Source organism: Rhodamnia argentea, chromosome 11 (assembly GCF_020921035.1).
Source record: "Rhodamnia argentea isolate NSW1041297 chromosome 11, ASM2092103v1, whole genome shotgun sequence".
Lineage (NCBI taxonomy): Eukaryota > Viridiplantae > Streptophyta > Magnoliopsida > Myrtales > Myrtaceae > Rhodamnia > Rhodamnia argentea.
In genome coordinates this window covers 22,106,711-22,130,064 of record NC_063160.1, presented here as the reverse complement: position 1 = coordinate 22,130,064, position 23,354 = coordinate 22,106,711, and the positions used below count along the sequence as shown (strand labels likewise).

The window sequence follows — 23,354 nt, the reverse complement described above, 5'->3', positions numbered from 1 at the left end:
GAACGATCAAATGCATGTAAAAATTGCTGGAGACATTGTTTTGTTTCGCAGGTCCAATCCTCCTGACGAAAAAGTGTGGTAGCCACTAAACCGAAATAGTTCCATGGAATCTAATGCGATTGCTCCTTCTGTGTCGCTTTAGAAAAGCGTTTCATGTTTTGGCTGTGTGATTGACATTGTGTAACCAACAAAGTCAATTGCCTACAATATGGACTAATCACATTTTTATTTCGAAAATTTTCCAGAACAATGCATCTCTCATGGACCTATTTCTTCTCATATCACTATGCCGTACGTTGCTACGTGAAACATGACATTTCTCATGAACTTGTTTCTTCCCATGAACTTGTGTACACATTTTTAGCGATTGTGTGATTGAAAGGTTTGTCTATGCAATAGCGATGTGGATGCAAGTATGTCAGTGTTATAGTTTTCTAGCGCGAGCTTGTTTTGTTCAGAAGATTTAGTGACCAATTTCGGTTATGCCGATAGAAAGTAGTATTGACATTTCCACCATTAGAACGATGTCTGGTTTCCACCTGAGCAGGATTCACATCACCCGGTGATTTCCCATAAGGTTCGCTAATCACTTGCGTGTTTTCGTAATACAAAATCCACGTGCATTTGGGGTTTTGACTTTGCAATGGTCAATTACATTTCACAGCATAAGCTTGGAGCTACATGATTTCACAGATCATGAATTGGAAAGAGGCCATTTTTCAAAAATGGAACTCTAAAAGGCATACTACATGTTTTGCATAACTTAAATGTATTTGGGGTAAAGTCGAGATGCATGAATTTAAACATTAAAGTCGTGTCGGTATGTTTTTTTTTTCCTTTTTCCCGATCCGGAGTGGATGAACCGATTAAACATATCTTTAGACTTGGTCTGCTCGACTTGTTTACGGCCCGTTTGCAGCCCTGAGGATGGAGAATTTTTTGTCATGGTTTGAGGGCATGGGAGAACACCTCGAGCATTGTACGAGGACAAAAAAAAAAGGGCTCAAACTCGACATGACATTACACAACTAACTTTACTTGAAATCGTTACGTTTTTCATCTATTTCAAAACGAAAAATACTAATGATATTAACATAACTTATAGCTGAGACACTGTGGACATGATTTATATCTTAAATGCCTGTCCCATAGAAAAATTTTATGATTCATGGAGGGATGAATCTTCTGATTGCAACTCTTTATACCTCTTCATAATTGCTTGGCAAAATGCGCAACACGGAAGGTCATGAAGTTGTAAAATCAATCGACGAGACTCTTTTCTTTTTTTTGCACCAAAGAGAGAAAGACCTAGGCTAAGCACTACGAGCAGTGCGCGTGTCATTTTGTGGTTGGCAATCTTTTTATCTTATGCTTTATATTCTGCGAAGCTCTTGAAAATACGGAAGAAGAAGAGCAAAAAACAAAAAGGAGGTAGGCGTATATAGCCTAGCCGGTAGAGGCGCGGGACCATTCTGCTGGTCGTTTAATTAAAACCCCATTTTGATTTCACCGCCACCCCAAAAAAAAAAAAAAATACGCAAAAAGTTTCGTCTTTTCTCTTCGCAGCGTCGTACGTCCACCAGAGTAGAAATTTACCGACTCCCCCAAAAATCCATCTCCTCTCTCTCTCCCTCCCTCTCTCTCTCTCTAGCTCGCGGCGTGGAAGAAAATGGCGTTGGCGGCGGCGGCGGCGTATGTAGAGAACCAGTATCTGTAGGCTTAGGCGAGGGGTTGGTCTTATTCCTCTCTCTCTCTCTCGCGCACGCGCTAAGGTATTGACGTTCCTCTAGTCCCCTCTCTCTCTTTTGTCTTTTTCTCTTCTTCTTTCTATTTGGGGTGCGCATCTTCCCTCTACGAGAAAACCCTAAACGCTAAACGTATTCCTCCTCGTCTTCTTCTTCTTCTTCTTCTTTCTTTCCCTCTTTATTATTGTTATTATTTTCTCTCTGCCTTCGCGGGTTTCGGTTCATTTCATTTCCCCGATACATATATATATATTATACGTGGGTGGTTGCGCTTGCCTTGTGTGTAGGATTTAAAAAAAAAAGAAGAAGGGGTTTTTTCCTTTTTTCCGCTGAAATGGGTACGGTCGAAGCGAAGGTCGAGTCTTTGGCCGATAAGGCGGCTGCGGCCCGAGCGCCGGGAGAGGGGAGCGTCGATGGAGGAGGCGGGGCTCGTGCGGACCCGGGTTTTGTTCAAGGGAAGCGCGAGGACGGGGCTAGGGTTTCTGTTAATGGGAAGGATGGTCCCGGTGGCAAGGCCGTGGAAGCGGTGAAGCGTGGGGACGGGAATGAGGACGTTTCGGGCGGTAGGGTTGGCGGGCTAGAAGATTTCGAGATGAATGGAGTGTCGTCTTTGTTGAAAATGAAGGGAAGTGGGAGAGTGGTCGATATCAAAGATGCGTCGTTGGGATCTTCGGTTGGGGTCGGTGAGGATGTGGGGGCCGTTAAGGGTCCATTGAACACACCTTCTTTGGCCGGTGGGGTGCCTGATGGCGGAGGAAAATTTCTCGCCCCCGATGAAAATGGTGCAACTCTAGCTGATTCGGCAGAGGATATTGGGGAAATCAGTGAGTTGACGAGCGAACCTGCCGATGGAGACGGGGAGGATGTTGGAGGATGTCAGTATTCTGTTGGGGACTTGGTGTGGGGTAAAGTGAAGAGCCATCCGTGGTGGCCGGGGCAGATTTATGATTCGTCAGATGCCTCGGACTTTGCTGCAAAGCTCAGGACCAAGGGTAAGCTCCTTGTGTCGTACTTTGGTGATGGAACATTTGCCTGGTGTCACCCTACTCAGTTGAAGCCTTTCGAGGAGAATTTCGAGGTAATGACAAAGCAGAGTACTTCGAAGAATTTTTTGAACGCTGTAGAGGCTGCGCTACACCAGATAGGTAGATTCGTGAATATGAGGATGACTTGCTCTTGTGTGCCCATGGAAAAGCGTTTAACTAGGCCCTTGGTAGGGAATTCTGGCATTAAGGAAGAAGTTTTTTTTTCTGATGATGGGATCGAGAGGATTTCCGTTGTTTGGACTGAACCCGGGAAGTTGCTTTCTCATTTGAAGTTTTTGACGCATCTTGCTTCTACATCCAGTATACTTGAGCTGACAGTGTTGAAGAATTGGCTCTTAGCTTTTTATAGAGCGAAAGGGTTCGATCAGTTGCCTGGTTACCACGAAGCTGTGGAGATACCAGGTCTTGAAGACCTGAGAGAAGATGTTGCAATGGTTGATGGCAAAGTGGGGATCCCATTTCAGGGGCCAGTAATGGAAGAATGGCTTTCTTCCCCTACCGAAAAGGCTGTGTTGCAGAAATGCTATGGTGCATCCACCAATGGAGGGTACAAGAAACCGAAGCAGAAGAGCATTGCTGAAATTATTGGTGGCAACCTGGATACTCAGGCGGATGTTAATCAGGGGAATAAAACCAAAGAAGGCGCAGGGTCATCTGTGAAAGAGAAAAAAGTTACTGTTGATGAAGCTGGCATTGATGATAAGAGTTCTCCAAAACATGACTTTGTGGAGTTCAAAAGGTCCGGTTCAAATGTTGAGATGGGTGGTGGCAACAGTGGCAGTCACAAGGAGGAAACTAAGAAGAGCAGAAGGAAGAGGACAAGAATCTCAAGTCCTGAAATTATTGGGCCTCAGGACAAAGAGCAATCCAAGCACTCTGTGATAACAGAGGGAAAGGTGAAAGAAGGTTCTAACACAGAAGCTTCTGATGGTGACTCTGAACAACTTGGGAAGGGCTTTTTGTTAAGGGAAAGGAAGAAGAGCAAATACTTGTCTCCACCATACATGAATATAGGTAGGGGTCAGAAAAAGGGTGACATTGAAGCTGAATCCTTAAAAATTTCCAGTATCGTTAGATTTGGAGAGAGGATGGTCAAGGCTGCTGATAACCTAAAGGGTTCAACTTCAAGTTTGAAGTCTGAGCACAGTAAAGGTCAGGAAAAAGATGCAGAGGAATCTGGAGCCGGACACGGGACCAGTGAAAATATTCCTGAAAGTCAAGGAGAAGATGACAACAAGATTGTTGAGCCAATGAAAGTCAAGGCTTCTGCCAATGATGTCCTATCTGAAGTTCGGGCTGTCGCTGTTGATCCTGTACATGCAAGGGAGAGCAAATCCGATGTTGTTGAGGAGTTCTTCCCTATGTATAGAAGCTCTGTGTACCGCAATGGGTCGAACTATAAGACATTCAATAAACGCCAACCTGGGAGAAAGAGAAAGTCACTGAAGGGAGCCCCGACTGACCAATCTGAAACTTCTGGCAAATCAGCTCCAAGTAAACCAGGGAGGAAAAGAATCAAGAAGGACGAGTCAAAAATGGATACTCCTAAAAGTCAACCAGCCTCTAAGAGATCAAGTGGGAAGAAAAACTTAAAAGAAGTCCCAGGACGGCTTCTAGTTACGTTCAGTCCAGGTGCTATTTTACCCACGAAAGACGATCTCATCAAGATATATAGTAAATTTGGGGTTTTGATTGAAACAGAAACAGATATGTGCTACAACAGTTTATATGCTCTCGTGGTCTTTCAAAAGAACTCTAATGCCGAAGAAGCCCTGAAAAGTTCACAAAAAGAGAATCCGTTTGGATCTGCCAATGCCAGCTTCGAGCTCCAGTGCGATTCAGCTACTCCCAAGACACATGGACATGGTGGTAATGCAAATGCTGAAGATTTTCCTCTTCCCAACCAGCACAGCAACATGACCCCTAAGAAGCAATCTGCCTCGCAACCATCAACAGAAGAAGCATCTGAACTTGAATACATAAAGCTGAAGCTTGAGAAGATGACATCAATGGTGGATAAGTCCCATGGAAAGTTGTCGAAAAAGATGAAGTCCAGTCTAGAGGGCGAGATAAAGGACCTCTTGGAGAAGGTAAGTTCCTCAGGCAGGTGTTGAACATTTTAGATTAGAGATCGGATGTATTGAGTTGTGCAGGCAACCTCAACCTTTTATGTTGCTTTTATTGTCTGTTTAGGGATATACAATAGTCAGGTTATCGAATGTTGGTTAAAGTAGATGATCAGAGTCTTATAGTCTAAAGTTCCTACAGAAACATGCGGCTGTTTGTTCATAATAGTTGAATGTCAATCTCTCTCTCTCTCTCTCTCTCTCTCTGTGAAGCTGTTGAGATCATTTGGTTGTTTCTATATTGCAATTGTTGAGCTATAGATGCACCTCGCCATTCATGAGAAGCATGTCTGTTTTTCTAAGGCTGGTTCTTTTCTCAGACAGTTACATACCGTTTGTTTCTTGTTTCCCAATTTTTATGCGGGTCATGGATATCTTGCCCCTGATGATGTTTAAGAGGTGAAAGGCGATGCTGCCTTTCGCTCTAAACTTTGAAGTAGCGGATTCCCTATAAATTGCGGAGTCGTCTCTGCCACCAACTTAAGTTCACTCATCTTGTGGGTCTTCCCATGACTCTCGGGACCGAACTGGTAGAACGCTTTGTGGCGAGGAGACTCAGGACATGACTGGTTAGGCTTTGAGTTTGAGACATGCGTTTCCTTAATCTTTGGTGAGATATGCATGTGTGTGTGCAAGACTCGACAATGTGATAAGTGCATGGAAAGAGAGGCGTGTTTGTGCTTGGAACGACAGTTCTACACGTTCAGTTCTCCGTCTCCTTTTACCCTTAATGCAAAAATAGTTTTCCGTCTTCGATTCTTCACTAACCTCTGGCTATGTGATTCGACCTTCGGTTTTGGCATCAATGAGCAATTTCAATTTTTAAAATTCATTTATTACTGCACATTCCATTTGTGGAAAATGTTTAAGTCTTTTGCTTTTCTGTTTAGTAAAATTTGCTTGCTTAATAAAGCTCGGATGAAAAATGGGTACATTAACTAAGTTTTGGGATTTAAAGGACTTGGAATTACCCATGTTGCCTTAGGGTGCGTTCTATAAAAATAATTTTTAAAAAATGTTTAAAATTATTATAAATTTTTTCATGCAGCACCGATCATGTTTAGGTACATGATTGTCATTGACCTTAGCAATTCTTGATTAAGATTGGTTGGAAGGACTATATTGATAAATTGTCAGAAGTTTTATGATTGAATTGACGTCCGTCCGTGCAGTATGTTTAAGACTATTATGGTAATTTTCTTTTTCAGATTTTCTCAAAAGTAAATTATTTTCGTATTATTTACAAAATACAATCAAATTTAGGAAAATAGTTTTTTCCTTGAAAATAAGTCACTTCCAAAATATTTCCTCAATAAAATTTATTTTTATGACTCGCTAGAAATTCCATTAAAAAGTTTGTGTTAAATCCTTAAGACAGCAGAAAAAAGGGATTTTAAGGTATGCGACTGTGGCGAGCGCCGTCGCCGTCGCCGTCGCCGTCGCAACGGCCGGCACGACATTCTTTTTCTTCTTCTTAACCCTTCGCAATTTGCTCACAAACCCCTCCAGATCGCTACGCACACTGCCGACCGTTAAATTCTTTCTCCTCCTCCTACTTCTTCTCCAGTCATGCCATGGCCTCGAAGCTACTCCAACTCGCACCTCACGAAGCAGAGAACCATCTCGAGCTCTCTCTCCGTCAAGCCTTCCAGCTCCTCGAGCCCAAGCTCAGACCGCCCTTCCCTCTCAAGATCCTAACCTCAGACGAATGCCCCGATCTCACTCGCGCCATCCTCTATGGAGCTCTCACCGAGACCCATCTCGCCAAAACTCACATCAAGCACTTGCACGCCACCGTCTCCGACGGGTACGTACTCTTCGTGAATCTGCTGGCTCGAATTGTCAATGAGTTGTACGATAAGCTCGCCGAGACGGCCAAAACTCAGGTCCTGTGGGCTGCTGGCGAGATGGTTGATGTTTCTGCAGTGGGGTTTAGTGGATTGCTGGTCTCATTGTTGAGGCAAATAGTCGGGGGCGATTTTGGCAGTGGGAATCTGTGGTTGTGTTTCGAGATGGTGAGCCTGTTTTTGGGTAAATGGGACTGCTTGCTGGAAGAGGATCCGTTGATTTTGACTAGTGCGTTGTATAACTTTCTGAGGTTATTAGCTGACCATTGTAGGGCGACTGTTGATTCAAGACTGGATGCGCTGAAGAGGTTGGAAATTGAGTTTTGTGTTAAGATGTTGAGAGAGCAGTTTGGTTTGTGTTTGAAGTTTGGGAGGGATTTAATACGGTTGTTGCAAGACTTGGTCCATGTGCCCGAGTTTCGAGCAATATGGAGGGATTTGGTTTCGAACCCAAGAGAGTTTGGGGTCGCTGGATTCTTGGATGTTGCGCAGATATATTCCATGAGGACTTCGAGTCGTTATTTCTCGCTTCGACTTACCCCAGAGGCAGAAACGCAATTAAGGTTTATGCTCACACACGTGAAGTTTGGGAACCAAAAGCGGCATCAAACCTGGTTTGCCAGCAAGTTTTTTTGCTCTCCGGAGAGAGAGACTCTTATAGTTGATATTGTTCGCTTCATATGTTGTGCGCACTACCCACCTAGAGAAATCATTCATTCTAATACTATCCCGAGGTGGGCTGTCATTGGTTGGCTTCTGAAGTCTTGCAGGAAAAATTATGTGGAAGCCAATGCAAAGTTGGCCTTATTTTATGATTGGCTTTTCTTTGATGAAAGAGTGGATAAAGTTAAGAACATCGAACCAGCATTGTCGTTAATGGTTCATTCTATACCTCATTACATTGAACTAACACATGCTCTTCTTGAATTTTTGTTTCTTCTTGTGGATAACTATGACATGGAACAGAAGGATATGATAGCTAACAGAGTTTCTTCATCTTTTACTCTGCTCATTAACCAAGGATTGATCCACAAGGATATGATAGCTAACAGACTTCATCTTTTACTCTGCTCATTAACCAAGGATTGAGCCGCAATCTTGAAAATTTGACATCAGGTGAAATAATTCCTCCACCTCTGAAGGAGAAGCTTAGGTGTTTCTTATCAGATACGAGAGTTGGGACTGCTCAAGAAATACAACCATCTAAAACTCTTGGTCATTTAATTCCCATGGAGGTCGGAACAGCTTTGCCAGAGGAACACCTTACCGATGTCTAGAAAGATGAAGTTGGGGCCAAGTCGGTTGATACTTCTGCTTCCTTTCCTTCTAGATTATTGACCGACACTTCAGAAATCCAAGAGAATGATATCCAAAAATTGGTCGAAGGTCTCAGCAAAGCAATTAAGAGCTCAAATGCATCAAGTCTTCAGGCTTTAGAGCAATTCCTCGATTTGTATATGGATGTTGGCAGTGACTTGTCCACGCATTGTTCAACATCTCCTGAGGTTTTATCTTCAACTAAAGCGAGGGAACTAGAGTTGAATGGATACAAACTCTTTGCACCTCTTGAGCACCCACAATATGATCTTGATGTTGGTGAATGCGAGTCTCCCACAACCTTAATTATTCGGAAATATCTCTCTTCTAAGAACGAAAGGTTAGTTCAACTGCTTTTGTTTTGGTCGATGAATGGTTTTCCTGTGGGAGCACACCTTCTATATTACGCATCAAGACTAGCTTATGAGGCAGACGTGGCAAATCATATGATTCATGAACTCTCGGGAGATAGTCTTCACAAGTTGATCAACACCCGGGTGCCATTCCTGATGGGTCACATTGATCGTTATCTTGCCTTTTCAGATAAAAGGCGGGAGAACTTTCCTGAACCAGTTTTAGCTGCAGCTGTTTTAGACAGAGAGTTAGCTGTTACAGTGGTACAGGATGCTTTTTTTGCTTATAGACATTACCTTTTACATCTAACGACCATCTTACCTGAAGAAGCTGATAGAACTCTCCCAGAGCTTCTTGTTTTTGATTTGGCGTCATGCTCAGAGTGGAAGGAGGTAAAATGGAAGCTTTTGTTCCACAGTGTCTTTTCTCAGCTTTCTGATTTATCCATTGGCAAGGAGCATGCTATCAGATTACTTGTGAGTCACTTGAATGATGGCGATATTGTCAATATAAAGTTTGAGATTGGGCTAAAGAAGCTATCCATACTGGGGGAGAATGTGGAAACTGTTCTTGGTTTGATCCAAAGCTCCCTTCACTGGGGAGCTGATGAGCAACATAAGTTCTGGAGTCTGATTAGGCTGGAACTTGTGGGTTCTCAGTTTCAATTGGAGAAGTTGATCTTAAAATTCTTTTGCTCAGGCGAAATAGATGCATGTAAGAGTGCTATTGCAGTGGGAGGCCTTTTAGATTTGTGCTGCTCTCGATTACCTACATCCGAGCTTGTTGGGGCAATCTTGCTGTTACCCAATAATGTGTTTCATAACTTTTCTGCTGCCGTCCTCCAAATGTGGGCCGTGTCTCATGCTTCAAAGCTATTTACTAGCTTAGCTGAGTTCTCTGAGAAAGTCGAAAGCATCGACAGAGAGTCTATTTTCTCTGAATCTGCTGAGCTTACAATCAACAATTCTGCAGTTTTATGGTTGTCCAATTATTTTGATGCCCAAGGCTTGAGCAGGTCCAATATTTTTGGCTGCTTTCCTCAGAACGCTCGCGAAGAAAAGCATATGGTCTCATGACACAAAGCTAATTGGTTGCACTAAAGGTAAGATGCTACATGACCTTATATACAACAGGACTGCAGTTTCTGCATGCTTTCATAAATTTGAGTCATCTATTGTGAAAATAGATATTATGTAGATTCCTACCCTATCCTGTCACTAAAAAGATTTGAAGAGCATTTTCCAAGCTTGCCCTGTCCATTTCTTGAGAACTCCAATAGCATTCCCGTGGTAACAAAACAGGCTCGCGTTCTGTCCCCTCTTCCTGCATCAGAGTTTTGCACTTCTTCCGATGCACTCATTTTCCCATCATTTTCTATTTTATCTGACTACTCGCATCAGAGAGAAATTTCTCATATTCCCATCTGATTTATTTTATGCTTAAGATAAGTTAAGCTTGAGTACTTTTTAGTTGTTCATTTGATATTGTTATACTGAATATAAGATCTATTAGTTATTCTTGTCTGTATGCTTTGAGTGCGCTGCTGCTGGTGCGGATGATCCTGAAGGTGTCAGACAGCGCGACAAAGTATGCGCCGAGGGTGCTGCTGGTGCTGTACTCAGTGTTGGAGCAGTGCCAGAGGAAGGCGTTTTCCACAGGCATGGTTAGGCAGCTACTGCTGCTGATGCAGAGCGACTGCATGGAGAGGTTGAAGAGGCAGGCCCAGCTCCTGCTGAAGCTGCTCCAAGACTTGTGGCCAGAGGATTTGATTGGGAACTCCGATGATTTCACTTGCAGTGAGGTGGTCGTCTCGTTTTGATGATGGTCTACATCATAGTTTTTGAAATTTTTGTTGCCTGTTCTTTTTGGTTCAATTTATGGTATTATTTCTTGCTTATGTCAATTCGATCTTTTTAGTAAAGTTGCTAATTGGTAGAGAGAAATTGCATTTTTATACGTAATTTTTGGATGTAAGAATTTTGGGTTGGAAAAAATAAAGCTCACCAGATTCAGCAGTTGGAGAGTACAAAAGTTGATCTCTTATGCCTTTCCATTGTCAAATTAATATTCTGTAAGGAGACTCTTTTAGTTCCCTAATCTTTCTGTATTCGTTTTAGAAGTTTTTTGTTGGGACAGTGACAGGGGATAAGCTGCTTTTGTGCATGAATTTACGGGCTAATCATTTACTGTTTGCTTGATTGTGTGCTTAGAGCTTAATGGACTGAGAAAGAATGTTGGCTGCAATTTGGAACAACTGTTGGGTGCCATTTGGAAACCAACTAATGGTGGAAATATATGTAGACTCGCACGAGTGTGATATCAAATATGAGTGGTTATTGAGATGTGTTTTTTTCATGAGATTTTTCATTTGGTATAGTAATTGACACTTTAAATAGATTTCGCATATCGACAAAAATAGAATAGTCGGCATGCAATGGTGTAGCTTTAAACTGGTGAAACGCATTAAAATGACCTTGATATTTCCTGCTGGAATGGTCTGGAATATCCAAAACCACAGAGTTGTTATATCGATCTCAAGGAAAGAGTATGAGTCCTTGAAATTGGTGCAGAACACGTTCTCTCCAGACGTCAACCACAGGGTAGAACATGAGTAATTTCTCATGTATGCTGGAGTCAGTGTGGCTGTCTTGAGATTTACTGGGAAGGAAAAGGTTAGCACTGGGAGAGTTTCAACTGGACGAGTAGCAGCTAGGATTTTTATCTTTTGGGTGAGTGAAGAGGTGACTAGGTTTTATTGTGATACTTGTTGCTGGAGATTGACTTTACACCTTTTGGGTATGTGTGGATTCTACCTTACTGTATGGGCCCTATAGTTATTTCTTCCTATTGTCGCTTTGAAGCAACGTAGAACATCTTGTAGGTGAGTTTTGGTCAACTGTCTTTATAAATATGTCATTTGTAAATTTGTTGTTCTTTCCTAAACTTTGCATAACAGAATGTTTAGTTCTGCTTTTCTGTCTTATTTTCCTTTACTTTGTAATCATAAATTGGTTTATTGCCTTCTTCTTTCTAATTTTTTCTTTACTTGTGTTTTTATTACTAGAATCAGGATAACTTCATGGAACTCAACCATGAAAATGTCTAAAGGGCTCTTTGCTCTGCTCAAGAAACTGTCCCTCAGGTATTGATGGGAAAGTAGGGATCCCATTTCAGGGGCCGCCATTGGAAGACCTCCTGAAAAGGCTGTGTTGCAGAAATGCCATAATGCATCTGCCAATGGAGGGTACAAGAAACCAAAGTAGAAGAGCACTGCTGAAATTATTGGTGGCAACCTCGATACTCAGGTGGCTGTTAATCAGGGGAATAAAGGCAAAGAAGGCTCAGGGTCATATGTGAAAGAGGAAAAAGTTAATGTTGATAAAGCCGGTGTTGATGATAAAGAGTTCTTCAAAAAATTAGCCGGTGGAATTCATGAGGTCCGATTCCAATGTTGAGATGGATGGTGGCATCAGTGCAGTCACAAGGAGGAAACTAAGAAGAGCGGAAGGGAGAGTAAAAGAGTCTCGAGTCCTGAAATTAGTGGGCCTCAGGACAAAGAACAATCTAAGAAATGATAACGGATGGAAAGGTGAAAGAAAGTTCTTAACAGAAGCTTCTGATGGTGGCTCCGAACAACTTGAGAAGGTCTTTTTGTCAAGGGAAAGAAGCAAGAGCAAATACTTATCTTTTCCAGTATGGTTACGATTATGAGAGAGGATGGTCGAGGCTGCTGATAACCTAAAGGGTTCAGCTTCAAGTTTGAAGCCTGAGCGCAGTAAAGCTCAGGAAAAAGATGCAGAGGAATCTGGAACCGGACACAGAACATTCAGAAAATTCCTGAAACTTGAGGGGAAGGTGACAACAAGATTGTTGAGCCGATGAAAATAAAGTCTTCTGCAAATGATGTCCTACTGAAGTCCGGGCTGTGGCTGTTGATCCTCTCCATGCAAAGAAGAGCAAATCTGATGTTGTTGAGGAGTTTATCCCTATGTCTAGAAGCTCCGTGTACTGCAATGGCTCCAACTATAAGCCATTTCAATAAACGCCAGCCTGAGAGAAAGAGAAAAATCCTAGATGGTGTTTTACGTTCTGGCGGATATCGCATGGTGTAACAAATTAATTTAAGTGATCACGTGAATTTTGAGCAACTTTGTAGTTTGTAATTTGCATAATGAAAACGCATCGGTTTCGAATGACCTGTCTCAGGTTTCAAATTGAAAATGATTCTTATGAGCTGATACTGCTTTTATCCAATAAATATTCAATTATTTTCAACGAGGGAGATTTGAGAATATTTTTGTCAAACGCCATAATGGGTTCGGACCGAAATTAGGAAATTGTCGGGGGGGATATGATACGAAGATTCAGAGAATATATGGTGGAATATATGACATGCCTACAGTTGCCTTCTGTGCGAAACTACTAACATAGGATCCATCGCCTACGGTGGCGGCTAGTAGCACGTGCTATTAACCTTGAACACGAGGTCGCGAGTTCAAACCTATTTGCGATAGAAGCACGTGCATCTTACTCTGGTGAATAGTTTTGGGATCCCTAACGCCGTGGTCCGATTATGGTTACGGGGTCGCCTATTCCAATGGTGTTGACTGACGCACACTCGACCATCTTGAAAGATTCTATAATAGGTGTGACTCTCGTGATAACGTCAAGGAGTGCCCTGGTCGCCCCTCCTCAATTTCTTGGTTTAGGAAAAGAAAAAAAATGGAAAAAAAATAATAATCATAATATGGAATTCGTGATATCCTTTAGCTCAGAGAATTGATGGGGCCACACGAGAATTTTATAGTATTTTTAAAGTTGTGGGCCATGATTGCCAAATAAATATTGAAATTCTATTTATTTCGCAGAAAATAAATAATTTAGAAATATTTTTTTTAAAATGATCACTTGAAATAATTAATTAATAAAAAATATTTTTTTATCGAGCATAATTTATGTTTAAACATTTTTGTGGAAGGGAAATATTTGTGAAATCATTCGTTGTTCATGAGCATGTTTGTTTCGAGAAAAAAATTTCATTCTCATTTGCGAAAATGACACAAACGGTCCATGAATTTTGGCCTATTTAATTTGTGTAACGTTGTCCCTGAATTTTGAATTTTAGTCCAATGTTCAATATGATTAATGAATTTTTGAAATATTTATATATAGTTTAGAGAGTATATTATATATCTACGAATAGTTCAAGGACCCTAACATCGACACTTAGGCGTATGACCTATTAGGTACGGCCAAGGTCCTTTGGGCTTGTGCCTGAGTTGTCAATGCTCTTGCCCAAATCACTTGAGGCTGATCACGAGTCCTTAAATTTCCTAGCCCGAGTTTGCGGAGGTTGGGATGGGACCTCAACGCCCATGCCCAAAAACCTAGTGACCACGCTTGGGATCAAGCTGCCAGACACAAGTCTTCAGCTCTAGAGCTCGAGATTTAGTTTTTCTAAGGATAATTATAAAAAAAAAGTCATAATCTTATTGTACATATGTTAATTTAGTCATAATATCAAACTTTTTTTGTTTGTTGAAAATCATAATGCGAATTGAGTTTAAACCTTTTGATTATTTGTCAATATAGTCATTCCAGTTAATTTTGATCGGAAATTACTAACGTGGAAGTGGGCGACATTAACATGGGTAATTTGTTATTTTTATTTTGTTCTTTCTTTCCCCTTTTTTCTACTCACCGGTCGATCCTCCCCAAACTTGGTAGAACAAAAAAACAACTAAAAAATAAATGAAAATAAAAATAAAAATTATTATAAAAGATTAAAAATATTATAAAATCTATTTATTTCAGCATTGATCATGTTATGTAGGACGATGAACGTTCAGTCAACAATTTTTGGCCAAAATTCATTGGAAGGAAGATATCGGCAAATCGTCAAGATATTTAAAACTCAATTGGCAAATTTGAAAGATTTATAACTAAATTGACATTCTTTCATTTAAGATTTTTTTTGGTTATTTTTCCAGTTTTTTTCACATATATCTTACATAATATTTTTGCAGTAGATATACAAAATGATTTTCGTATAATTTAGAAAATATCATCAAAGACGGCTCGCTAGAAATTTTATTAAAAAGTTTCTGTGAAATCGTTAAAACAGAAGGAAGAAACGATTCTAGGGCTCATGAAGGAATTTCATTTCGGTAGAGACAAGAATCTATGTCCGGCAACGTAATCGAGCTGGGCATGTGAGGGAGAGGCCTTCTCTTCGACACTTTTCGAGGTAATTAACTGTAATTCGATGGGAACACCGGAGATTTCGTCTCGTTTGCATGAATCCGTGGATTTACTGTCGGGCGTCGATCCCTTGCTTCGATTTCGTCACGTGCCGGAAGAAGATGGTCGTGTCGTTGATGGCGATTTGGATTGATGAGAAATGGTCTCAGATGGGTGTTTTGGCATTTTAGGGCTTGAGCCTAGATTTGGCTGATAGCATGCTCTCAAATTGACCTAAAGTTTGCTTCTTTCTGGAGAAATGTGGGGAATACGTCCCCTACTTCTTCGGATTGATTCACCTACTGAACCTAGTTTCTCCTGTTTCTGTTAGCGTGTTGTTTCTCTGTGTCATATGGTTGTTCTCTTCAGTTCTATGCGTTTCTGTTGACTTCTAGGCAAGCAAAATGGAGGTAAATCAGTTCAGTCTGAGTGCAAGCATGCTTTGTCTGTCATTATGTTTAAGTTGTGGTCCATGGGCGCGTTCTTGTAGTTTTACATGTCGTTGATTTGACATTGTAACTCCTCAGTTGTCTGGTTAATTGTATCGTGATGAACCGGTCATCATTTTGAGGTAATATTACCTTATGAATGATAGGTGAAGTTCTTGTACCTTGTAATTTGACATAAATGTAGTCTCTCAAGCGAGAAGAGTTTCTTTTAGGTTGGAACTCTCGCTTTTCTTGACATCTGCAATTTTTATGAGCAGGTCTGCTTATCTCGATAGCGATGTTAATGATTAATCACTGGGTGCAATACCTGGGGCGTCTGTCAATCCATTATGCTGGGTATCTTTGAAGAGATAGCCGATGAAGATAACTACTTATCGAGATCTCATCACTTTCTTGACATACACAGCTCCTACATGGGCAACCGTAGTTGCTGGTGCATTGGTGCTCGTGACTCTCGCTCTCTCCATCTACCTTTTATTTGAGCACTTGGCTGCCTACAAAAATCCTGAGGTATATTCCTTCTCTTGAATGCTAAGATCTTCGTCAACACTATGTGTAGGTCGTGACTGCACATTATTTTATTATCACTTTGACCCCTCCCTTTCTTTTTGTGCTTTCCAGGAGCAAAAATTTCTCATTGGCGTCATCCTTATGGTTCCCTGTTATGCGGTAGAGTCCGTAAGTTGTACAGAGATAAACTTGATTCATTGTGTTTAAAAGTCTGAGATGCAGAATATTTTACGTTCATGTCTGGTGATACCAAGTGTACCTTCTTTTCTTGGTTGATTGATACCCTTTTTTGGCACAGGAAATGACTATGTTTTAACACGTACGCATGCACTATATTTTGAATGCTAATATACTTGCATATGTATACTTACAAGGATTCTTTCACAATTATGCTGCCTTCGTGTGGGATAGTATTGTGCCACCTTTTGGCACTTTTCATATATTGTAATATGTTGATTTCTAATTTGGATGTTTTACTAGCAGTTTGTCTCATTGGTGAATCCATCAATCAGTGTTGATTGTGAAATATTGCGAGATTGCTATGAATCCTTTGCAATGTATTGCTTCGGGAGATACCTCGTTGCATGCTTGGGTATGCCCATTTTCTGAGTTTTGATTTACTTTCCTGACTTCTCTTTGGATATCTAACAGATATCGGATGAGTTCTTGTCTGATAGCCTTTTCTTTCATTGACCTTTCTTTCAGGGGGCGAAGAAAGGACTATTGAGTTTATGGAAAGACAAGGACGTACGGCTGCTAAAGATCCTCTATTAGAACATTATTCTGAACACGGCATTGTGAAGCATCCTTTTCCAATGAACTACTTCCTTAAACCATGGAAACTCGGTCAATGGTTCTACCAAGTTATCAAGATTGGGATTGTTCAATATGTATGTATGACTTGCGAAGCATCACTCTGCAGCTCTGCTCTTAAATTTTCTTTCATGGCTTAGCTATTTCATTCTTAGACAGTGCAAAATGTGCTTTTGTCTGGCAGATGATAATAAAGGCTCTAAGTGCTGTCTTAGCCGTAATTCTTGAAGCCTTCGATGTTTACTGTGATGGAGATTTTGAGTGGGGATGCGGGTGAGTATATCATGACTACTGTTTCTAGAAGTTATGCGAGTGGCAATAATGCTATGCTTTCTCAAATATTGTTAAAACTTAAGCTTCGCTATTTTATGTTGGGGAGCACCTGCCTGTTAATAGCTCATTATACCCTGAGGTGTTTTCTGTTTATCAGTTTTCAGGCTTCTACTATAGTTAAAATACATGCTCTTTCTTAATGTTTGTGTGGATTGACGATTGCCTTTTCGAGCTTCTCATTGATAAACTGATTAAACCGAGATTTTGAATAGTTGCACTTGAAAGCACGCCAGCTGCTTTCCCTTTTATTAATGACAAGCTAACTTGAGCCTTTATAAAGCTAGCACTTGAATTAGCTTCTTCATCCCTTCATCCAGGCACTATTTTCATAGTGCCTTCTCTAGTCAGTAGCTTGATTGTTTCATCAATTGTTTGCTTAGATTGCAGGAAAAAAGAGGAATATTTTTCTGTTCAAAGTGAAAATGAGTTTGGACATCTAAGAAACTCACTGACAACACCTATGAAGGTTCATATTCATGGCATGTCCAGAGAATATTATTGAGGACATAAGGATAAAGGGACCCTCTCATCTGGAGGATGCTAGATTGTCTTTCAAATTATCAGTGGGTCTTAATATTGTTGTGATCTCCTGTAAATGAGGTTATTATGTTACTATTCAAAAGAAAAACTATCTGAGTCGAATGTTTTTACCATTTAAGCTAAGCAGTAGCAAGAAATTTTGCACTTACGTTAGTGCAAATTGGCCTTTACTGCAACATGTATTTTTTATTTATTTAAACCTTGATCACATAGGCCCCTAAATGCTTTAACAGCATTCCTACGGTTCACAAGACTCTGGCATCATTTGAAGTCTTATTTGCAGATATTACTAATTTGTTTGTCTTTTCTTGTTCTTGCAGATACCCTTACATGGCTGTTGTTCTAAATTTCAGCCAATCCTGGGCTCTGTACTGCTTAGTTCAGTTTTACACTGTCACCAAGGACGAATTGGCACATATAAGTCCCTTGGCCAAGTTTCTCACATTTAAGTCAATTGTGTTTTTGACTTGGTGGCAGGGCGTTGCAATAGCTCTTCTTTACGCCCTTGGTTTGTTTAAAAGTCCTATAGCTCAAGCTTTGCAGTTTAAGTCAAGTGTGCAAGACTTCATTATCTGTATAGAGGTAGATCTTTTCCATTTCTTACGCATGTCTTCTTTCTAAGGCTGTCATCACATTAGTAAGGGTATGAATATTGGTGGGGCTTATTTTATATATGCCATATGTTTTGTTAAGGTTGAGTTAAGCATGGTTAATAGAGGCTATTGCATATGATCCATATAGCTGCAGAAACTCTGCTTCTTTATTGCAGGAAAGTTTGATTTCAGATCGTTTTCTGTCATGATCTAATGGATTGATGTTTCCTTGCATGATGATTGATTATCTTTGTTACTTGAGTTATGTCCATCTTTCCGTTTAAATGTGATATGTAGGAATGCTTATCACAGATATACTCGTTAAGGCCTAATGTATTTGCTCCTCCTATCTGCATTGCTGTCTTTTGTGCATCTGCAAAAGAGTTTTGGACAATATTGGCACTTGATACATAGGATCCTCGCAAAGAATTTTCTTTCCCATGTTTTCAGCTTGATATTTATTAGGTGGAGGGTTTAACTGTCCAAAATTCCCAGGGAAAAAAGGGGTTTAACAGGTCTGTTTATTCACCAGTGCAGATGGGCATAGCTTCTGTTGTACATCTGTATGTATTCCCAGCAAAACCATATGAGCTTATGGGAGACCGGTTTACTGGAACTGTCTCAGTTCTTGGAGACTATGCATCTGTCGATTGCCCCCTGGATCCAGATGAGGTTAGGGACAGTGAGCGGCCCACTAAGTTACGCCTTCCACAGCCTGATGCTGATATAAGGAGTGGAATGACTTTCACAGAAAGTGTGCGGGATGTTTTTGTAGGTGGTGGCGGACATGTAAGTTATTTTCTCATCTTTAATCTACTGCTCTACATTTGTCCTTAAGATGAAGCTTTGAGTTTGCTATATACAAAATAAAAGCCACCCTGATTTTGTGAGAAAAATTGAATTCTTTTGATTGTTCTGTTTTTAAGCATTGAATAGCAAGCAATGTTAATGCATTTCACTGAGTTCTTTCTTTTGTTTTACAATGACAACTATCTAATCTGTTCATGAACTTAAAGATGTTGAATTATGTCAATCATAAAGTTAACCTTTATAACCACCTGGAGAATAAATGCAGGAATGAATGTTTATATTGCTTAGAGGAATTTGCTGGTGGCAAATTGGCCGTGCAGTCTTATTATATTCCTAGTAACTATAATTTTTCCTTTGCATTTTGGATGCATGTTTCTGTTTTGTCAAATGAACTGATTTTTTAGTACAGTTTGATACCGGCCCTTTTACGGGTAGTGTGTGCATGTATCTCATTCTGTTTTCCAAATACGGTCCTGTTGATAAAGGAAGAGTATCAGACTTCTCTGTTTCAGATCCTTCCTTACTGAGATTCAGTGGGGCTTTGTTAAATACGTCTGAATACTTAAAGAAGGAATCCACCTTAAAAACTTCCAAATAAATTGCTGGCTGCCTCTGCAATGCAATTGTTATGGTCATGATGCTTTTATTTCAATTACAATTTTTTGTGATTTTAAAGTCAATTTGATGTAAGTATTGACTAGCAGTTGTACTGATTGTGTGTTGTCTTTGTTGCATACATGAAAGAAACAACAACAAACTATTTCCTCGTGAAGTCACTTTCAGAGTCACTTCCGGAAACATGCTAGAATCCTTTTTTTCTTGGAGGATGAAGAATGATCAGAGATTTATTTTACAGCAGGGTGATACTAGTGTATTTTCTTCTTTCAATGCAAGCTCATAGGACCTGTTTGAAGGAAGAAAGTGATATACGACATTAGGGGACAAGAGGAAAGCTTATGGATCTTTGTGTCATTCTTGTGAACTGAGGGACATGGAAATACTCGTGCAGTTATAATTTTGTGAAAATATTTCTTATAGCATCTCCTCTTACAACTTGCTATTTCAACTCTTGAACAGATCGTGAATGATGTGAAGTTCACAGTGACCCAGGCAGTAGAACCTGTGGAGAAAGGGCTTACGAGATTCAATGAGAAGCTGCACAAGATCTCTCAAAATATAAAGAGACATGACAAAGAGAAGAGAAGAACAAAGGATGACAGCTGCATTGCTTCGTCATCATCCACAAGGAGAGTGATTCGTGGAATAGATGACCCCCTGTTGAATGGCAGCTTTAGTGACAGTGGTGTTTCAAGAGCAAAGAAGCATCGCCGGAAATCAGGGCATACCAGCGGAGAAAGTGGAGGTGAAAGCAGCAGCGACCAAAGTTATGGTGGGTACCAGGTCAGGGGCCGGCGGTGGATTACCAAGGAGTAGTATGTGAGGAACAAGCACATCAATTTGATGTTCTTTTCTGAAATTGGTTCTGATTGGTTGAACTTGCATTCCCTCCGAGAATGGCTTTTTATCTTGGGTCGATGTCGTCTAGGTCGGCCACTTCATTCTGCATGTCGAGAAAAGCCTTGCAAGTTTTGGTCGACATATGTATATTCTCTTCCCAGATGCTCATACCAATGAGGAAGCAATCTGCAAGATGGTCACTGACTGTGGTTACGTGCCATAGGCGATGGTTTTTGAAGTCCCTGTGGCTCATCTCATTATTGGCACCAAGGATGAGGGATCTCTGTGTCACTTGTGAGTTATTTTCTTTGTTTTCGAATGCTTCCAGTGTTACTGGCCAAAGAAGAAAAAACGCTTTCATGTTAAAACAGATAAATACCGTGGTTATGTAGGACAGCTTCCTCTCTGCTGCTGGATTTACATGCTTTACTATAGTCAGAACTGCCAGTTGTGCAAGTGTGTCCGGTGGATTGACTCATAGGGCCATAGTCGCGAGTGAAATTGGTGTCTGGACTTTGCAGCAGATTCGATATGGGACGTTCTTCAGCGAGAAACTTTCTGGAGAATGTAACTATAATTTGAAGGGAAAATAGATGCAGATTATCTTTTCCGACAGTACGACTGAATGAATTCGAAGCTAAAGAGCTGGCTCTAGTTACCTATACGTGGATAACAAACTAGTTCTATAGTATGTATACGTGGATAACAAACAAGTTCTATAGTATGTAGCTACTAATATGGCAAAGATGTATTCATAATTACTCGACACTGTCAATGAAGAAGTGTCAAATGAATTTATCAGAATCTAGTCCAGACATGTAAGTCCGCTGAACTGAAAGGCTGATAAACCAAAGGAAAAGGCCCCGAACTATGCGAGTGCCCTGAGTTCTCCGGTAAGCAAGGCAAACTTTCGGTGTTGTGATAATACTGCAAAGGTTCTGGTTGCTTGTATGCTTGATGAAAACTCGTTTCCGTTTGGATTTCCTAGTTTAGCTGCAGAAACTATTGTCTGCAAAATCTGCAGTGGATCGCCATGGCTAACGATCAATACAGCGCATCTGTCAAAGAGACGAACGGTTAACAACAAATGCAAAGATAATATGTCAGCATAGACCCAGCAGACCATGGTGCAAAGGAAGCGCATGTTTTGCTCGTGCACCCAGATAGATACCATTGGCGCATTTTTAGTTCTTCCTCTTGCTAATTGAACAAGCGAATGATGATAAAGCGCAATTACCCTTGAAATTCCGTCTCAATATTAACCATAGTTTTTGCAAGTCTGGAAGCAACATCGTCGACGCATTCTCCGCCTTCTGGCCTTTGAAATGGATCTTTCTCATCGAGTGCCCATATTTCAGCGTACTGATTGCAAACAGGAAGGAGAAACACCAATCAGCCAATTGGATAGCACGAGAGCAGCATACTGAGAATGAAGTAGCTGAAACATGCTCACTTTATCATGTGACTTGAGCTCAAACGAAGGTCCGAAGTAACGTTCCCGAAGATCCACCATCACCTATCCACACCGAGTCGTTGCTTAACGCATGTCAGTAGCGAATATGAAGCAGCAGCTCTGCCATGCTGACTTGTTAATTCACAAGGAGAACATGTACTGTCCAAGTTTTAGTGTGGTTGAATTACATTAATCTCATAGAAGCAAAATGGATCAAATGGGACTAGAACGCCCTCAACAAGTTCACTAATTATGCTTGACCGGAGAAGTTTTGTGAATCAGTCCATTAGCATCTATTAATGGCTATCGGGCATAATACTTCTCTATGCCAAGCTCACACTGAACAATGTTCTTGAATTAGAAATTAGCTTACCTTGCATTGAGGACCCTCGAATGGAATATTCAGAACCGACGCAACAACCCTCGCAGTGTGGCTTGTCCTTGCAAATGGCGAGTAACAAATACGGACATTCTCTAGCAGAATATTATTTTCTTTCAGCACCTGCACAAACAGCGCCGTCAATTCGCTAAAGCACTGTGATCCTGCAACAATGCCTCCTCTAAATATTTACTCTGTCATTATCGGAAGTATATTTCCATTGCTGGTCAAGTCCTGAACAATCCTCTAGTGCAGAAAATGTCATTGTCATGGAAAAAATTCTTCTTTGAAGTTTGAAGTTAATTTCACCCCTCTTCCTCGCGTGAAAACAGAAGAGTCTCCGACAATGAAACAGTCGATAAGCATGTATGTTCTACGCCATAAATCTAAACCAACACCTTGAAACTACCATAATTAAATCTCTCCATGTCAAATTGGATTCCCTTATCAAAGACTCGCGCTTGCATCCCCGAGGCGGAAACCCATTGAATTGGAATTGGAGCCCCATTCTGTGGCTAGAATCTCACGAATAACAAAAGCATAGTTCTCGGGGAAACTCCCTAACCTGGAGAAACAGCTCGCCGGCCACTCGCGCCTGATCGATACCGTCCGAGGCCAATGCATACTCCGGAAGTGTGCCATTTTCCTAGAAAAAACATCACCCCCAAGACTCCGGATCAGCAACGAACCCAAAATCAATTCAGATAGCAACAGTAAACAAGCACAGCATAATCAACGCCGGAAGTTAGCTAAAAATGCGAGCAAAGAAGCCAAAACCAAGCGACTTTTTCCAATCCATTGCGAGCAGAGACAATCGAGCATCACAGGAAACCAGAATCTAGTACTGGGTTTTGTCCCGAATTGTCTGTCATTTGTCCAGAATCAGAAAGCGAGCGAGCGAGCGAGAGATAGAGAGAGAGAGTAACCAGCGAGGAAACAACGAGACCCTTCTCATTGGGGATGCTCTTGCCGTGCCGCAAGACCCAGTACCGGTTCCTCAACCCCAACGCCGTCTCCATTTCCATGGGATTGACACTCCTCGGAGCTCATCCCAGTACATTTAACAGACAGGATCTCGGGCCAACCATTCTCGAAACGACACGTTTTCCGTTCATACGATGTTCTCCGATGGTGGTGACATATACCCTTTGATATTCCTAATTCTGCGCATTTGGAAAAAATTTAAACTTTCTATTAACTGAAAAAAGGGAAATTTCCAAATACTCGTAATTTTTTGGGCAAGGACACGAAACGAGACTCGTTTCAAATAAGGGTCTGAAGTGGCTATTTCAATTTAAAAGAAAAGCTCAACCTCTTCGGCCAAGGCATTTTTGTCCTTTG

General features: G+C 41.0%; 4 protein-coding genes across 10 annotated transcripts; 3 read left to right on the top strand and 1 right to left on the bottom strand.

Moving 5' to 3' along the window:
• The first annotated feature begins 1,737 nt into the window (after window positions 1-1,737).
• Window positions 1,738-5,119, top strand: LOC115735809 (PWWP domain-containing protein 3-like). Its single transcript, XM_048272516.1, has 2 exons — window positions 1,738-1,772; window positions 2,033-5,119. The coding sequence occupies exon 2, from the start codon at window positions 2,080-2,082 to the stop codon at window positions 4,903-4,905; it is 2,826 nt and encodes a 941-aa protein (XP_048128473.1). The 5' UTR covers window positions 1,738-1,772; window positions 2,033-2,079; the 3' UTR covers window positions 4,906-5,119.
• A 1,234-nt stretch (window positions 5,120-6,353) lies between these two features.
• On the top strand, window positions 6,354-11,236 carry LOC115735630 (integrator complex subunit 3-like). Its single transcript, XM_048272517.1, has 3 exons — window positions 6,354-7,781; window positions 7,844-9,537; window positions 10,832-11,236. The coding sequence occupies exons 1-2, from the start codon at window positions 6,492-6,494 to the stop codon at window positions 8,039-8,041; spliced, it is 1,488 nt and encodes a 495-aa protein (XP_048128474.1). The 5' UTR covers window positions 6,354-6,491; the 3' UTR covers window positions 8,042-9,537; window positions 10,832-11,236.
• Window positions 9,960-20,570, top strand: LOC115735629 (protein LAZ1). Of its 7 annotated transcripts, XM_048272522.1 has the most exons (10): window positions 14,512-14,682; window positions 15,382-15,634; window positions 15,746-15,802; window positions 16,118-16,226; window positions 16,340-16,524; window positions 16,632-16,720; window positions 17,641-17,902; window positions 18,451-18,702; window positions 19,801-20,160; window positions 20,270-20,570. In XM_048272522.1, the coding sequence occupies exons 2-9, from the start codon at window positions 15,482-15,484 to the stop codon at window positions 20,155-20,157; spliced, it is 1,464 nt and encodes a 487-aa protein (XP_048128479.1). In that variant the 5' UTR covers window positions 14,512-14,682; window positions 15,382-15,481; the 3' UTR covers window positions 20,158-20,160; window positions 20,270-20,570. The 7 variants fall into 7 exon arrangements, with proteins under 7 accessions (XP_030522843.1, XP_048128479.1, XP_048128480.1 ...); XM_030666983.2 differs by lacking the exon at window positions 14,512-14,682 and adding an exon at window positions 9,960-10,259 and having other exon boundaries at window positions 15,531-15,634; window positions 19,801-20,570; XM_048272523.1 differs by having other exon boundaries at window positions 15,531-15,634; window positions 19,801-20,570.
• A 331-nt stretch (window positions 20,571-20,901) lies between these two features.
• On the bottom strand, window positions 20,902-23,123 carry LOC115735631. The gene is made up of 6 exons (XM_030666988.2): window positions 22,940-23,123; window positions 22,579-22,659; window positions 22,008-22,136; window positions 21,635-21,697; window positions 21,419-21,543; window positions 20,902-21,239 (listed from the first exon to the last, which is right to left on the bottom strand). The coding sequence occupies exons 1-6, from the start codon at window positions 23,036-23,038 to the stop codon at window positions 21,050-21,052; spliced, it is 687 nt and encodes a 228-aa protein (XP_030522848.1). The 5' UTR covers window positions 23,039-23,123; the 3' UTR covers window positions 20,902-21,049.
• Between the last annotated feature and the right edge of the window lie 231 nt (window positions 23,124-23,354).